Genomic DNA, 15,787 nt, shown 5'->3' with positions numbered 1-15,787 from the left:
CCCTCTGAGGATGATCTTTTCAATCAAAATACATTTGGCTCATTAATTAACACCTTAAAAACTGCATCTCCTGGCCAACCCTTGCAACTTCTTCATAGAATATTATGTAGATGCTTTTCGTGCTCCTGAAGAAATCAGTTCTGTACTGCGAAATGTAACTTATCTTAACTTGCTTTCTTTTGTTGTTTTGGTCCAATCCTTTGTTACAAGGGATCGGACCAAAATAACAAGAGTAAGTATGTCAAAATAATCATGACATCCGACAGAATGAAAAAAACCCTTAAGCTTAAAATGTAACTTATCTTTTTGCATTTGTACCTCATGAAAAGAATCAAATACAGAGCCCTTGTTCTAAGCTTAAAAAGAGTTAAGTAGGAGTGTCCCATCAGTTTCCAGTTGACAAAAGGAAAGGTGCAGCTAAAGAGAAGTAGCGCTATAAAAACCCTTATTGATAGCTATCAAGAGTTTACGGAGCTGGTAAAAATACTGACATGTGTATCAGTTATACGAGCCAAGCAACCAAGTGGATTGACTTATGAGTCAACATAGCTTTGATTTTGAGCTCAGGCAGTTCCAATTGATCGATTTTGTTCTTTGTCACAACTGCTGTCTTAATTAAAACTTAGAATTGGATTGAGAGGGATTGATATTCAAGAGTCAGGAACTGAGAAAAACAACAATTTACCAACAGGTATAATGTATTTTCAACCGGCGGATGGATTGGTAGTAAAAAAAAAGGAGAAAAAAATGATGTACAAAAATTATTAATTATTAATTAAAAAATAAAATTAAGATTAGAGTGTGGGAGGAGAGAGAGCACTATGGGCTCTTTGGCGGCAGTGGTTCCGACGCTAAGCTTTGTATCGTGATATCAGGCAGGTCTTTGATTCCATCCTTGCTGATCACTTGAACTTTGAAATTGGCTAGATTGATAACAAGTCGCTTGTGGATTTCGCGGACACACATTTTAATTAATTCATATGCTTCAGCCTGAGTCATATCTAGAAGAGAGAAATAAAAAATAGTGAAATGCATCATTATTACTAATTAGTAAAGTAGGAAAGCTTTTGTTGATCGCATTACATCAAAACACTGGCTCATGTCTCTCATTTTCCAAGTGTCCTCGCCAAGTTTTCTGATGATACTGAGAAAAGTTTTGATGGAGGAGAGAGCTTCATTCATGTGATCAGAACCAATGTGAGAACTAAAGACAATAATGGGATAAAAGAAAAAACTCGCTTGCAACACTCTTAAAATTTACATTTGAGCCATAACATTAAAACATCACAGGGGAATCAACCTAAATCATGCATTTTGATGTTTCAGGTTTCTTGGGCAAGAATTATACATTTTGACTTTAGCAAGTGAGATTTTGTTTCTTGACTTAAACGTTTTTCCAAGTTTCAGTTCTGCTTTCCTTTCTTCATTGAAGGAAATCAGTAAATTGATTTTGAAACAAAAAGGTTCATTTTTAAAATAATCATGATGGGACGCCAAGACCCTGAATCTCTGTTTGTGGCATAAGAAACTAGATGTTATTGTGGGAAATTACGTTTTTGTGTGCTTACAAAAAATCAAAGTCCACTCCTGTCATATCGAGCACTTAGCTAATTTTCATCTGGTTTTTTTTTATATAAATATACAATTTTTTAAAAGTTTTTTATATATTCAACAATATCTGTGAAAAATTTGATGAGCATACATGCCTCTTAGACGTTATTCTAACCCTAGCTTGGTGGTCTAATTAATCAATGTAAGTGCATCATTGACTATGGACGACTTTCAGGATAAATTTCAGAAAAAACTGTACTTACTTTCCCTGTAATATCTATCCAAAATACTGACAGTGATGAGACCTCCATAACCGTGGCAAGCATATGGAAGGTCCATAAGAGATGCCAAATAATCAATGAAGAATAGCTTGGCTCCTTCATCTTCTGAATATCCTCCAATCAGCATGTTGACATTGTAAGGGGTCTAGAAATAAAGAAAAGTAAAATTAATCATCACTGGAATATTTTTAACACATGGAAAACATTGAAATTCGAAACAGTGTACTTTCTTCCTATATGATGCTTCCAACTTGCAATGTGCCAATGACCGCAGTTAGAACAGGGTCATAATATGTTGAAACAAATATCAATCTCTGATTGGCTCTGAATCTGCACCACTCGAGAGGTTAATACATGCAGTCAGAGGGCACTGTTGATGAGTAGTGACGTGAACAATACTTGACTTTCATCTAGAGGTACACTAACTGGGTTCTAGTACTTGAAACCTGTCAAGAGGAAATCAAAGAAGCCCAGCACTGAAAGATCGGAAGTTGGCATCTAGACTGATTGTCCGCTTGATCATTGACTTGCATGATGCTACACATTGCGTCTCTTGAGTGCTGTACCTACCTTTGTAGAGTCTAGCTTCAATCATGGCCAGGTTTGACTTTTTGCTTACGCTCATGCTACTAAAGTATATCCATTCCCATTATAACTGCCAAGAATGAAATATTTGCGCAACATAAGTCAAACGGAAAGACTTAATAAAGCAGTCAGGGTGACTGGAGAGTAGAGGTTCCAAAAACTAATTTCGAGCTACTGTAAGAAATATTCCACTAACAAATCAAAATAGTATGCAGATTGGTAAACCTCATGGCTTCGTAGATAGTTTTGTCCCCTGCTCGACAGTTTTGCAGTACAAAAGATGAGTGGTACATCTTGAGGCTGAAATAAATAACTTGTAAATGACTTACCCTACTGCGCAAGTAATCTGCGAGGTTGCGTCTTGTGTAAACAGCAGCCGCTTTAGGAGAAAGAGAATAACCATTGCGCATTTTATACAGTTGGATGTTTTTAGATATGAACTCAGCAAACTGAACAGTGTCACCACTTTCACCAGCAATCGCCATGACTAACTTATCAGATATTTTGAACAGTTTTTCTTCATCTGCAAACAAAGCAAAAGAAAAGGTGGCATCAGAGTTTCATCTTATATTACACAGTACAAAATAGGATCTCAAAGTGCCTGCAATGAGCCTGTCCTGTGGTGACTATGAATGTACAAGGCCGGAATGAAAGGCAGAGAGAACGGTGTTACGTCTGAGTCTTGGAAATTGAACTGATACACCTCTATGAGAAATGCGGTAGTAAAAGTCACTTCAGATCAATAATTTACTTGGTGTCTACCACATTCTGATTGTAAAATGATAACTGAGAGAATCTCGGCAGCAGATATTAGGATAAAAGTGATTAAAATCAGAGCGGAATCTAAACACTACTACTTACCATCTTTCACGACAAAAAGACTGTAGGCATTCGTTTTGTCTGAAGCTAGAACTACAAAATCCTTGAAAGCAACACCGATTAGACACTCCATAGTGCACTAAAGTTTAAACGAAATTAAAAAAATATGAATAAATAAACTATGAAAATAATTTATGACTGAAAATACTACTAGTCATCCCGTGCTATCAACTTCGGCAAATTGAGGTTAGTTTGTTATCAAATTCCAAAGATCAAATACGGAACAGGAAAATTGACCGTGGAGCGTAATATGTTTGATAATATTTAAATAATCTCTTTTTCAATTTTGTTTTAAAAGTACATTTAAAAATTGAAATTGTTTATTTTAAATTGAATTAGTCAAAGTTCTTAAGTCCTAGGAGATCAAAAAAAATTATATTTTAAAATTAACCACTCTGAATTCCCCGTGACCAACAGGGAATGCTCTGCCGTTGAATCAGCTCAGTTTGTTTTGTTTACAAGTCGTTTCAATCAGTTTTCAAACCGGCGGCAGTAAGTACCGCCGCGAAGAATTTTATCATTTAATCTAACTTTAATAACGATTCTTGTGTTTGCTCATATTCTTACTAGTGTTCATCATGTTTGAAGCCCACAGTATTAATGCAGAGCATAAGGATTTGATACACGATGTGGCGTATGACTTCTATGGTCGTCGAATGGCCACATGTTCTAGCGATCAATTCGTCAAAGTAAGTGATTTTCTTTTATGTCAGAGTTAACAACCCGAAAATTTGCCTGAAAATTTCGCAGAGATTTTCCTATCATGCATCTATGAGACTTAGCTCTTCAGTAACTTGAAAGTTATCAGTCCCTCAAATTGTCAATGAAGTCACGCTGAGAACACACTTACTCTGCGATCATCAATGAATTTGATTGTTCAAGCTCTTGTAAACCCCTGACAATTGGAGGCAGAAAATCTACTCCAGGATGTATGCAACGATGTTAAAAGTACCAAATCTTGTACCCTGGGGAAGCTGACTTTCGGAAAAGTAAGCAGACTGTCTATGTTTGATATAGCTCCCGCATCGTATGTTGAGACAAACGTCAATCTCCGATTAGCTCTGAATTCGCACCACTCAACAGGTTAATACATGTGTCAGGTGGCACCACTGGTGAATGGTGACATAAACAATACTTTGACATTTGTCTCAACATACGATGCGCGAGCTCTATCTTTGATAATAGTATTATAATAATTCTTGAAGATAGCGAAGAAGCTGAAGGATACGGGTTTGAATTATGTTTTGCCTTCCGACCTTTCTGAATTACTTTGTCAAAGATCCTCCGGAAAACCACCGCAATTTTCAGGATGAGTTCGAAAAAACTCTCCCGGCATGTTCGTAAGTATTGCCATTTTAGACTCGGATAAGTAATCCTCAACTTTTTTAAATACTCAATGCCTTCTAATTCTTGCTTTGAACTACCCGCAGGTGTGGGACCAAGATGAAAATGGAGACTGGAATTTATCTGCAAGCTGGAAAGCACACAGTGGATCAGTATGGAAAATCACATGGGCTCACCCTGAATTCGGTCAAGTCTTAGCAACATGTTCATTTGATCGCACTGCTGCAATTTGGGAAGAGATAGGCAAGTATCCTCTTTCCATTTATTAATGATATAATTTGAAAATTTTGTAAATAGTGGAAACAACTTTGCTTTAACATTCATCTGAGATTCATAATATTCATCATCATCATACAGCAATAAGTATATAGACGACAAGACTTGGAAATCACGCACTGATTGCTGAAAACAAAAAACACCAAGTTTCTGCATCTTTTTCTTGGAAAATAACTCATTTTTTACTTTTACAGTGGGAGAAGTTTCAAACCCTGGAGAAAAAGGAATGCGCCACTGGGTTCGACGCTCTAATTTAGTAGATTCTCGCACATCGGTCACTGATGTTAAATTTGGGCCAAAATCCTTGGGATTGCTCCTTGTCACTTGCTCATCAGATGGTGTCATAAGAATTTACGAGGCGCCAGACATAATGAACCTTAGTCAATGGACACTCCAACATGAGATCTCCTGTAAACTCTCCTGTAGCTGTTTGTCTTGGAATCCATCATTTTCCAGGTAACATAACATTGCTCAAGTGCAAGATCTTTCATCTCGGTTTGCAATTTTGCAGAATTACTGCTATGCTTCATTTTTTCTCAGGAAAACTAGATAATGTAATTTCTTGAAAACTACCTCAATTGTTCTTCATTGTGAGCAGAATATTTTTTACAAATTTTAAGCTATAAAGTTGGCTTTATCTCCGTGAAAAAATAAAGTAGTTGCAGAAATTTTGAAACACAGCCATGAAGATATGTCGCTTTGCGTTTTTTACATCTGCCTTTGAAAACAATTTCTTCTTGTTTCAATTTACATGGAAAAAGTAACTTTATGTATAGAGAACCGAACTAATACATATTATGATCATGCACCACCAGTGATCTGTAAAATTAAAATAAAAAATTCTAAACTAATTTTTGGAATCAAGAAACATATCCAATATTATCTGAGTGGATTAGGTTGGATTTTCAGGAGCCGTGAGAACCGTCTGATAGTCAATCGATCAGTTGGTATAATTAATAAATTCTTAATACTTTTCGAACAAAGTCTCTAATATTCATATCATGCTGTAATTTGTCAGACATCTGTACACAAAATTTGACCCAGCAAACTTTGAAGCAATTCCATAAGCACCTCCCCATTGATGAACATTATAAATTTTAAGACTAAAACAATACATAATATTAACTTTTGACAAATTTTCAAAGGTATTTTCAAAAAAAATTTCTCAGTAAAAATATGTGTAGGAATACCTGATGTGCATGTTCCACAAAGTGATGTGAATATTGGAGACTTTTTAAAAATACTTTAAAATTTGTAAACCTATTATCAAATGATATATAGTATATCAAATCGTTTTCAAAAATCATTTAAAACCATCTGAACAGATGATATCTTCACCAGTGAATTGATAATTGAATCACTACCATCAGGATTGTCACGGTCAGGAAATACCGAGAAATGTAAGGAAACTTTGAAAAGTCAGGAAAAACCTGGAAATGTCAGGGAAATTGACAAAAGTGTTCGGGAACAAATTATAAGTCATCTATACTTATTTGCTTTGTAGAATCGGTTTAAAAATTCGAATATCAGGTTTTGCATGAAAACTATTTTAGATTATGTCTTTTAAATCATCTGGAATACCTTCAATTGTCAGGGAATTTCACCCAATTGTGGCAGAGAAATTGGAGATCTGTCAAGAAATTTCATTTTCTAAATCATAAGACAACCCTTGGAATTGAAGTTTGATAGGTAAATCATTATGTTTTTTCCTCTCTTGTGAATTTTCTATAAATAATACTTAACTCATCTATTTTTTACCAGGTTACATCCTCCAATGATAGCTGTAGGTAGTGATGATCCGAACCCTAGCACAGGGAGTAAAGTCTTAATCTACGAGTACAGTGATAACTCCAGAAGATGGTCGAAAACTGAATCAATATCTACTATCACGGATCCTGTCCATGACATTTGTTTCGCACCGAATCTTGGTCGTTCCTATCATCTCCTCGCTGTAGCCACCAACAATGTCAGAGTTTTCAAATTGAAACCATTGCAGTAAGTCAATCTTAACTTGTAGCATTTAACACGAAACCTAAAATTCCAGGAAACTTAAAGGTGATTTTAAAGAAATAGCAATGTCTGAACCAATGACTTGGAGTGTGGTTCTGAATAATTTCAGTTTAAAAGATGAGTTCTAAGACTGTTGTTGCAACCCATACTTAGAGGTGCAGGAATTGTGTAAAAAAGTAGGATCCAGATTCAGCGTACAATTAGGACAGCTAAGATTGTTCTTTTTTAATTTCATCATCTTATCCTGAACTTTTTTCAGAAGTTTCAATTTTGGAAGTTTCATGACGGATGCAAAAAGTTCCTAGCCTCAGCGTTTTTTCAGCTGACGGTCCCATTAAAAAGAAAAACCCTTTATCCTCAAATTTCAAAGGGATAACCTTTTCCCCCCTTTGTATGTAAAATTTTTACTACCTACCCAGGAATATGCAATTTTTACAGCTAATTTGCATCAAATACGAGTTTTTTCACCTTCATCCTGCAGACATTTTTTCTTACTAATTTTCATAGTAGTGCCTGGAACCTTCTCATTTTTTAAGGCCTTCCCATTTTCGCAGCCAACTAATAGCAATAGTCAAGAAGTCTCTGCACTCCTCAGTTTCAAAATTGTCTATAATTTTGGGGGGACACTATGTAAGAATCTGTAGAACTTTCCTACTTTTTGGGAAAAATTGGAATGTTCTGCTTGTGTAAAAAGCTCTTAATCTGCCCAATCGTTCAGACAATGATGAAATTTTCCCACCTTTTGTTAACAAATTTGTGTATCTTTTTAATTAATTCAAAAATGTTCTCAATAGGTAAGCTATCGGACTTTTCCAGTATTTCTTTTCTAAATTGTCTTCAATAAGATATTTCTACTTTTTTTTTCCAATAAGTGACTCAAGTCTTACTTTTCAGTCTTGTGTGCTGCAAGAATTTCTCATTTTCAGTCAGTGTGTGTTTTTCATCTTCTTATGAAGTTGTGGTGTGCTTAAATAATGACCATTTTCAGCCAATATTTGTTTGTACTCTGTACCTCGTTGCATTGGATATGAGGGAAATTCAAGGCTTTTTGTATTATTTCCCAAAAATGTGCAAGGAAATTTTCCTTCCCTAACCCTGGCAACCGACACTCTTAATCAATATCCATGACTGATGTCATGGGAACTCATGTTGCCCATGCTTGAAAATCATCCATTAGACATCAGAATTAGACGTCCTTTCAGAAAAACTCCACTTTAATTTTCCCAAGTGTGCATTAAAATTTCTAACACTTTTTTTTTTTTTCCTTCAGGGAAAGTGGAGGAGTAGTACAAAGATTTGACATTCAAACAGCCGCTGTTTTTGACGACCATTATTGCACTGTTTGGCGTGTCAGTTGGAACGTCACTGGAACAATCCTAGCATCCTCAGGAGATGATGGCTGTGTTAGACTTTGGAAAGGTATTTTTCTTTTAGATTATTCAGACAACCTCTTTTCAATCTATTGTAGTAACTAGGTAAATGAAAAAATTACAGTTATAAAAACCTGATAATTTTCTGAAGCAGTTGTAAAATATCAATATTTAAAATCTTCCCTGCCGACCATGAAAAAGAGGTTGATTTATCTATTTAGAGTGTATATTTCCAAAAAAAGACACAGTCATTTTCCAAGCCTGCTTTTGACCATGTACCTATATCTTACCTATTGAACAAGAAGAAAACCCTAAAAATGTGGCCTGAACTGTATGTAACAAGGTGGTAAAATAGTTCTGGGTCCCCACTATTTTGTGGGAAAACAAGGCCAAAAAGATCAAAAATTTGGATCTGAGTCCAAAATTTTGAGCTCTAGTGAGTGTCAGTACAAGATTGAAGGGGAGAGGTTTCAGCTCAGACAGTTGCATTGGAATATTAAGTTGACATGATGCAGAGAGATCTATGTATAACGTTTTGGGTCTTTTTAGACCTATTCATATGCTGAACATTCTTTCCCTTCAGTCTAGTGCTGACGCTCATTAGAGCTCAAAATTTTTGACTCCAATTGAAATTTTTCAACTTTTTGGCCTTGTTTTTCCCCCGCAGAACAGTGTGGACCCAGCACTATTTTACCACCTTGGTACTTGGCTATTCAATTAATGCAGGTAATCAAGAGTCCGTATGACATCATCTCAAAATAATCCAATTTTTTGTATCTTGAAAATAGCATGTGCTCTGAGGAGCTATCAGGACTTGGGTCTGAGTTGATAGTAAAAACAAGAAGTGAAAAAAATATAAGCATAAGGTTTCATTTAGTTTTAAGAAAGGCCCTTTTTTTGCAAATGTTTTCAACATTAATTTTATCTCCTGATGTAGCATTGAAATGCTGTCTTTACTTTTGTTTAAGAATTCCACCTAGTATTAGCTCTTTAGCATTTTACAAAATTGTTGCCTCTGATACAAAGTAGGTAGGTAGATTTCGCTGCTTCAGTATTTCTTACTAACATTTTATTTTTTTATAGGAGAACCCTCTTAAAAATTTGCCTGAAATTTCCAGTGATTTTCCTTTATTTTTGTGAAAAAAGGAACAAAATTTTCAGAAAAATTTGTGTGATGGTTTTTCCATGAAAAAATAAAATGTTTGTAGAAACATGGAAACAGAGCACACAAAATGTGTTCCTCAGTGCAAGGGACAACAAGATGTGCCGTACAACTCGTATGTAAGACTTTGGTTTCTTTTTTTCCAGCAAATTACATGAATGTTTGGAAGTGTGTGGCAGTTCTAAAAGGAGATGGAACGTTACCTCAAACAGAGCCAACAACCGGAACGATTGCTCAGCCAACTCTCTTGTCTTCATCATCATCAGCTAGATATTACAAATTAGGATCTATCAGTCATCCAAACCAAGTACCGTGGCATTGATATTTGGTAAAATTGTTAAATGCATAGTGCTAAGAACTAGATGTGACTGATGTCTTAAAACAGAACTGCCAGGTTTTCTTAGAGGGGTTTTCTTTTACCATTTCAATGAATCATATGCTTTAATGAGAATGAAACTTAACTTTCTTCAGTTATGTTGCATCTAGTTTTTATAGACTGATTTAGTAGCCACGTCACTCTGGCAATATTCGACACATCAACGTGCGATTAATATCATGTTTTGTATAAGTGATTTGCGATGGTTCAAAAAAAACAAACAACTATAACCTTATGTCTAAATTCTATGAGTTAAATGTGATATTTCATTAAAAATGTGTCATTAACAAGTCGTTAATTAATTAATGACGCATTGAACCCCAGAAATTTCAATTGTAAGAAACACCTAGACTCATTTTACCTATGTGGCACGGATAAGACCAGATTTTGTGTATGTTTACATTTGAACCATCATTTTAACCACTGAAACAGTATTACGGAGCAATTATGTAGTCATTAAATCAGCCTATTGCACTCATTTTTTTCCTTTTTTTTGGAGGAGCCATTGGCATCTTGAGCAATGCATTTGAATGTGTTAAACCGTTTTAACTAGTTTTAGGTATGTATTTAAATGTAATTTTTTATTTGGAATTAAACAGCTGCTTTTTAAGAGTAGACCTGAAAACTTTTGTGCCACCAGGTATTTTGTAGAATTCACCGCTTAACTTTCAGACCTCAACTGAGACTGATAACAGACAAACAATGTGTATCATGAAATGCTCCATCGAATTAAGATTTTGATAGCTTGATTGGGGACTGCTATTATCAGCTCTTTTCTATCACAAATATAAATCCTGCTATCAAATGCATACTGTGATCAAATTAGTAAGAGACCTTTCTTGGAAAGCAGGGTTAAAAATTACTCAACATAAATTTATTTGCACTTTTTATAAATCATAATTTATTTTTTGGTTTAGCCTTGGTTATGTGATGAGAAGAACATGGTAGAATATGATCATATTTAGGTGAAACATTTTGAATAATTAAGCTCTTGTGTTCCAAGGGACCACTGGGCTCCACGTTAGATATCAACAATCGATGGCATTTTTGACTTTGGTTTAACTTTTCTTTTAGCTCGGCATCTTCAAGGGTAAATTCGATTCCATTTTCTGGGTACAATTCATCACCTGTGTACAAAAAATTTGATTATTTTCATCAAGAATAGATACGTTGATATTAACATTGGAGGATGTTAACATACTTTAAGGTTGTGACTTTAGAAAATCTTGTGTGGTAAAATTGCACAATTAACTAACTGAAACAACTTGACAGCCTGCTTCTGATGTTTTTTGTTGTCCATAAAAGTGCTCATTAGAAAAGAAAAAAGAAAAAGAAATATTTGCCTCCTGAAAACACTAAAAAAACAGCTACACTAGGTACCACGATGCAAACTTTTCTGTAGCTCAAAGAATTCAAAAACTTTTTGTGAGACGTCTCTATGTAATTCCAGGAAATTGGAAAAAAAAATTGGAGCATAAATTTGTTTACAATTCTAATTTTGCAGAGCCAAGTACAAAGTATGAAACAAAATTTATGTGCAGAATAAAATTACTTGTTTGTACCTCGCGCTGGGATAGCTTAGATAATAGATACTGACCTGGTAAAATTGAAACCATTTGATCGTCTAAAAAGCACATAATTGGGAAAAAGAGCTCACAGTCAGACTTATTACGCTGCTTGGCAAACTTTGAGAGCTCCGAGACATCTTTGAAATGCAACAATCGAGATAACTCGTAGAACTGCGGGTGTGACAGAGAGATTTCACCTTGGTCACTTTTGTTGAGCAAGTCTTCTGGAGGATACCACTGGAAAAGAGGAAAAATAAATATTTTTATTAAGTTGGAATCGGTAACTGTTGTAGAGACATATTAACTCCATTTTAGGGAAATTACTGAAATAAGAAAGGTATTTACAGTGACCTGTATACTTTTTTGACAGTCTCCCTCTCCACAGAGCACTTAAGCTTTTATTTCATTGTAACATTTTGCAAGGGATAAGCAGTAAACTATGAGCCAAAATTTCGTTCTGACATATTTTAAAGAATTTTATTTAATAATTTCAATTTGGTCGTAAAAAATGTTTGAAATATACTTGGGCTAGCACCTCAGACTAAAAAGGCACCCAAGTATCTCACATGTTTGAAGAAAAATCAAGTGTCTCAAAAATCTCTCAAGAGGTTCCTTCTTAGTTCCACCCGTGCTAAGGAAGTAAGGTGCAGAGCTCAATTCAATATGAAAATGGTCACTGATGATTATGAAAATGTAAATGTAGCTTTTTACACTATCTTACTGCTCAGTGAACACAGATACAAGAAAGTCCCGATTGTAAGAAGTGGAAATTTTAGGAAATTAAACTTACACCGACAGACCCAGAAAAGTGAAAATTAGAGGGAGTAAGGATCAATTTATGAAATAACTATATAACTTTATCTCCTCAGACTAAAAAAGTCAGGATCATAAGAAGTGAGCAATTTATACAATTAGGTAACTTACTCCAATTTCTTCGATTTCTATCGAGTCAGGAATGGCCCTGTAACAGTCCTCTAAAACAACTAGAAAAAAGGCAACATCAAATTTCTTGGCAGGAATATTTACTGGGGTCTTCCAATTGCTCCACAAACTGAGAGCTGTGACGTTCGGATAACATTTATTCTCTACACACAACTTTATAAAATTACTTGCGTCTGCAATTACTTGTTGTCTCCACTGAGCTATCGATTCAATCTCCAAGTGTTTGTCAATATCTTGCTTCTTTTCTTCAAACCGTTTACAAAGTAAAATGCCACACTCCTCAAATGTCTCCCTAATTGCTGCAATCCGCAAAGATATTGCTTTTGGTATGCCAATCTCATTATTGCTCTTGAAAATCGGAAGGGTCACATTAGCGTTGAGAGTTTCAAAACAATTTCGGGAGGCTTCGCATGTTGATTGTGAAAAAACTCTTCGCCACTCTTCACTCGAGTCTGAATGATGGGTATGACCTCCAGGAAATACATAGAAATTCGGAAGAACAGAACTGTCACTGTGGCGTTTAAGTGCAAGGACGGAAAGGCTACAATCTCGACTCATTCTGCTGCGGAGGAAGGATTTTGGTTTTGCTGCAATAATGACCGATGATGCCTCTTTCCACACACGTTTCATTATTGTAAATTCTGAGTAATGTTAGTGCTGTCAAGCTGCTCTTTCGATGATGCACCCCAATAAAAACGGAGTCAAATTTGGGAATGACAGGTCCACGTACTAATTATAAGTATCTTATAAATGAAATTAGGGGCAGATTGAATATCATCAGAATCAAAAATAATAGTGGAATTAAAGCTATATTATTACCCTGCTTGCCAGAGCTTCCCATTGAATTTGAGTTAGATTTTTGATTCGTGATTTTTAAGATTGGTTTGGCCTCAGATGAAGTATATTTTTTTTTCGCTGTTTCTTAACAATTTAATTAAATAATGTACACTGATATTTTCTATCACAAAGCTTTTCGGTATTAGCACAGAATTTTATAAATTAATCCACCAACCATGACAAAAGCAAGGAACCCGGAAAGGGTAAACACAGGGAATATGATGAAACACTTTTAGTCAGGTGAGTGCGGTCAGCTGTTTGAGGTTAGGTCGCGTTGTCACGTGATCGCAGTGCTCCGTGGATGACGAAAGCGCTGTTGCATGCACGGAATGCATTTCAATGCGCGTCAGCCGACAAGGCAAACAAGACTTGACGTGGACGTACGGCGCGGAGTATCACGAGTACATCATAAGTCCCCCGTCCCCCCTATTGCCCCCCCCCTCCTCTGGTAATCTTTTTATTAATATTGCACCACAACACGTCGATTTCGTAAGCAAGAGACGCAGTCAATCGCGTTCTTTATACTTTGGGACCTATCATAAAATACGTAACTCTCAATAGGAGGAGGGGGGGGGAGCGGTCAGGGGGTCTAGTTTGCTTTTTACGGGTGCGTCACGGGTGGAAGAAGGGACCCCAACACAAGGTCTCGCGTTACGTCCAGCGATGTTTCCAAAATTCAAGGTGACAAATCGACACGCAAGACGCTTATTCTTCTTATAAAATGTCGTTATTCATCGTTAAACTCCAATTTAAGGGTGGGAGGGGGAGGTCTAAGTCTGCTTTACGGGTGCGTTACGGGAGGAAGGAGGGGGGGGGGGGTCATGCGTTACGCACAGCGATTTTTTCCAAAGATTAGAATAAATCGACGTGAGATGCTCTCATTTCAAAAGTTGTCACTAAACTCCGATTTAAAGGTGGAAGGGATGTTCTAGTGAAATATCTTTGACCATTGCGAAACCCAACCTCTCAAGAATGCTCCGTAACAAGTGCCGGCTTTGTGAACTAAGATTTTTAACGTCTCCGGGCTCATACCTATTTTACTTTTTATCATTAGGAGGCTTCGCTAGCATTACTTACTTCCCGTTCGAAACTTTCGAGTAATTTACACATCTCGCATGTTTTTTTACTTAGGTACGGAAAAGAGCAAGAAAACATACACTGGAAAAAAAAGTCACTTGGATTTAGAGTCCAGACTCTAAAAACATTGACAAGAAAAAGTACTCTTGATTCAATCGGATTTTAAGAGTCGAAATTCTAGATTCAAGCTACTTTTTTTTCCAGGGTACATCGCAAGCAATAGTATTCAAATGATGCCTCAATGAAAATCAGTCATTATCGACAAAGCAAGGAGATAAGAAGTGTCTTGCCGTCGCATCTTTCGTCTCCCATCGCACAAATATTTTTCTTGAAAAATATTAATGAAAAATATTGTCTTGAAACAATCTAGAACTCACACCCCTGGTAAAAATTGGCGATAAGATCTGCGTTTCAAAATACCATAGGAATTCTTATAGCCGGCTAAAGAAGGCTACAGATATAGCTGGCTGTAGAATGCGGAGAAAATCATACGGCCGGGCTATACGAAGCGATAGAAAATTATGCAGCCGGGCTATAGTTCCTATCGTCGAGCTTTACACTTCATCGCCTGGCTGTTGCTTTTTCGCCATCGATTATAAAAGGCTATAAGAAATTGTGTAGAAATTCGTGTGCTTTGGAAATCATTAAGTTTGATACGGAACTACCTTTAATATTTACAAAGCACACGTTATATTTTCCTTAATACATATTTTTTTACAACAACTAAAACGAGAATAATCCATACAGGGTGTGCAAGCATTTCAAAATCATGAGTCGAATAACGCTGACTCCGCCAGATTAAATATTAGAGCCTAACACGAAGCGGAGCGGCGACGCACTGGCGCCTACAAACCTAACAGGGATACTTCACGCATTGCGCAACGCGTGAAGTATCCCTTTAGGTTTGTAGGCGCCAATGCGCGTTTCGCGCTGGCTGCCCGCCTGCCGCACCGCAGCGTGCCACGGCGCTTGAAATAACTATTTCACACCAGAGGTGTTGCACTATCATACGAAACTGAAGGCGCTCTAATATATTAGGAATGGCAGGCATCCTTCAAAAATACGGAGCTTTCCTCGCAAAATAAATCAAGATGCTACGGCCCAAAAAGAGAGCAGTGGTCCAAAAACTCACTAAGTCCTAGCATCCGTAATTAGTGACGTTTAGCATACACTTTATCGCCTGGCTGTGAGTTACTTAATCGCCATCGACTATAAAAGGCTATAAAAAATTGTGTAGCCGGCTATAGAAGCTATTGGAAATCTTACAGCCGGCCTTAGGTCTATGGTATTTTGGAACACAGATTCTACTGCCAATTTTTACCAGGGCTGTGAGGGACACCCTGTTGAGTTTACGTATCGACGGTGAAACTCCCAAACGACGTATCTCGTTTGCGGCGTTTAAAAATCTCCGCCCTCATTTCATTTTTTTAAAGGAGAACGTATCAACATCATTCCTTGAAGTTTTGACATAATTTTTTTCGCATGGAGAGGAAAAATCATGGAAGTTTTAAAGAATTGATGTTGGGTAC

General features: G+C 36.5%; 3 protein-coding genes across 3 annotated transcripts; 1 reads left to right on the top strand and 2 right to left on the bottom strand.

The window, feature by feature from the left end:
* Positions 1–680: 680 nt before the first annotated feature.
* Positions 681–3,502, bottom strand: Prosbeta4 (Proteasome beta4 subunit). The gene is made up of 4 exons (XM_019062507.2): positions 3,279–3,502; positions 2,747–2,940; positions 1,815–1,977; positions 681–1,001 (listed from the first exon to the last, which is right to left on the bottom strand). The coding sequence occupies exons 1-4, from the start codon at positions 3,367–3,369 to the stop codon at positions 820–822; spliced, it is 630 nt and encodes a 209-aa protein (XP_018918052.1). The 5' UTR covers positions 3,370–3,502; the 3' UTR covers positions 681–819.
* A 256-nt stretch (positions 3,503–3,758) lies between these two features.
* Positions 3,759–10,449, top strand: Nup44A (nuclear pore complex protein Nup44A). The gene is made up of 6 exons (XM_019062504.2): positions 3,759–3,985; positions 4,727–4,883; positions 5,111–5,372; positions 6,678–6,911; positions 8,197–8,345; positions 9,605–10,449. The coding sequence occupies exons 1-6, from the start codon at positions 3,875–3,877 to the stop codon at positions 9,778–9,780; spliced, it is 1,089 nt and encodes a 362-aa protein (XP_018918049.2). The 5' UTR covers positions 3,759–3,874; the 3' UTR covers positions 9,781–10,449.
* Positions 10,450–10,707: 258 nt separating this feature from the next.
* LOC109044682 (acyl-coenzyme A diphosphatase NUDT19) lies at positions 10,708–13,147 on the bottom strand. Its single transcript, XM_019062505.2, has 3 exons — positions 12,327–13,147; positions 11,432–11,639; positions 10,708–10,961 (listed from the first exon to the last, which is right to left on the bottom strand). The coding sequence occupies exons 1-3, from the start codon at positions 12,972–12,974 to the stop codon at positions 10,729–10,731; spliced, it is 1,089 nt and encodes a 362-aa protein (XP_018918050.2). The 5' UTR covers positions 12,975–13,147; the 3' UTR covers positions 10,708–10,728.
* Positions 13,148–15,787: the final 2,640 nt, after the last annotated feature.

Source organism: Bemisia tabaci, chromosome 10, assembly GCF_918797505.1.
Source record: "Bemisia tabaci chromosome 10, PGI_BMITA_v3".
Lineage (NCBI taxonomy): Eukaryota > Metazoa > Arthropoda > Insecta > Hemiptera > Aleyrodidae > Bemisia > Bemisia tabaci.
The sequence above is the reverse complement of the archived record's forward strand: the minus strand, read 5'-3'. Positions and strand labels throughout refer to the sequence as shown.

What these genes read in the sequence shown, in the direction of transcription:
- LOC109044682 (XM_019062505.2), bottom strand. Translation starts at nt 12,974, where the DNA reads ATGAAACGTGTGTGGAAAGAGGCATCATCGGTCATTATTGCAGCAAAA. An exon ending in TAGAAATCGAAGAAATTGGA is followed by an intron (nt 11,640 to 12,326) that starts GTAAGTTACCTA and finishes CCTCTTTTCCAG; the next exon opens with TGGTATCCTCCAGAAGACTT. An exon ending in AATGGTTTCAATTTTACCAG is followed by an intron (nt 10,962 to 11,431) that starts GTCAGTATCTAT and finishes TTTTGTACACAG; the next exon opens with GTGATGAATTGTACCCAGAA.
- Prosbeta4 (XM_019062507.2), bottom strand. Translation starts at nt 3,369, where the DNA reads ATGGAGTGTCTAATCGGTGTTGCTTTCAAGGATTTTGTAGTTCTAGCT. An exon ending in CAGATTACTTGCGCAGTAGG is followed by an intron (nt 1,978 to 2,746) that starts GTAAGTCATTTA and finishes CTTTATTTCTAG; the next exon opens with ACCCCTTACAATGTCAACAT. An exon ending in GGATAGATATTACAGGGAAA is followed by an intron (nt 1,002 to 1,814) that starts GTAAGTACAGTT and finishes TCTCTCTTCTAG; the next exon opens with ATATGACTCAGGCTGAAGCA.
- Nup44A (XM_019062504.2), top strand. Translation starts at nt 3,875, where the DNA reads ATGTTTGAAGCCCACAGTATTAATGCAGAGCATAAGGATTTGATACAC. An exon ending in CTAGCGATCAATTCGTCAAA is followed by an intron (nt 3,986 to 4,726) that starts GTAAGTGATTTT and finishes AACTACCCGCAG; the next exon opens with GTGTGGGACCAAGATGAAAA. An exon ending in CTGTGTTAGACTTTGGAAAG is followed by an intron (nt 8,346 to 9,604) that starts GTATTTTTCTTT and finishes CTTTTTTTCCAG; the next exon opens with CAAATTACATGAATGTTTGG.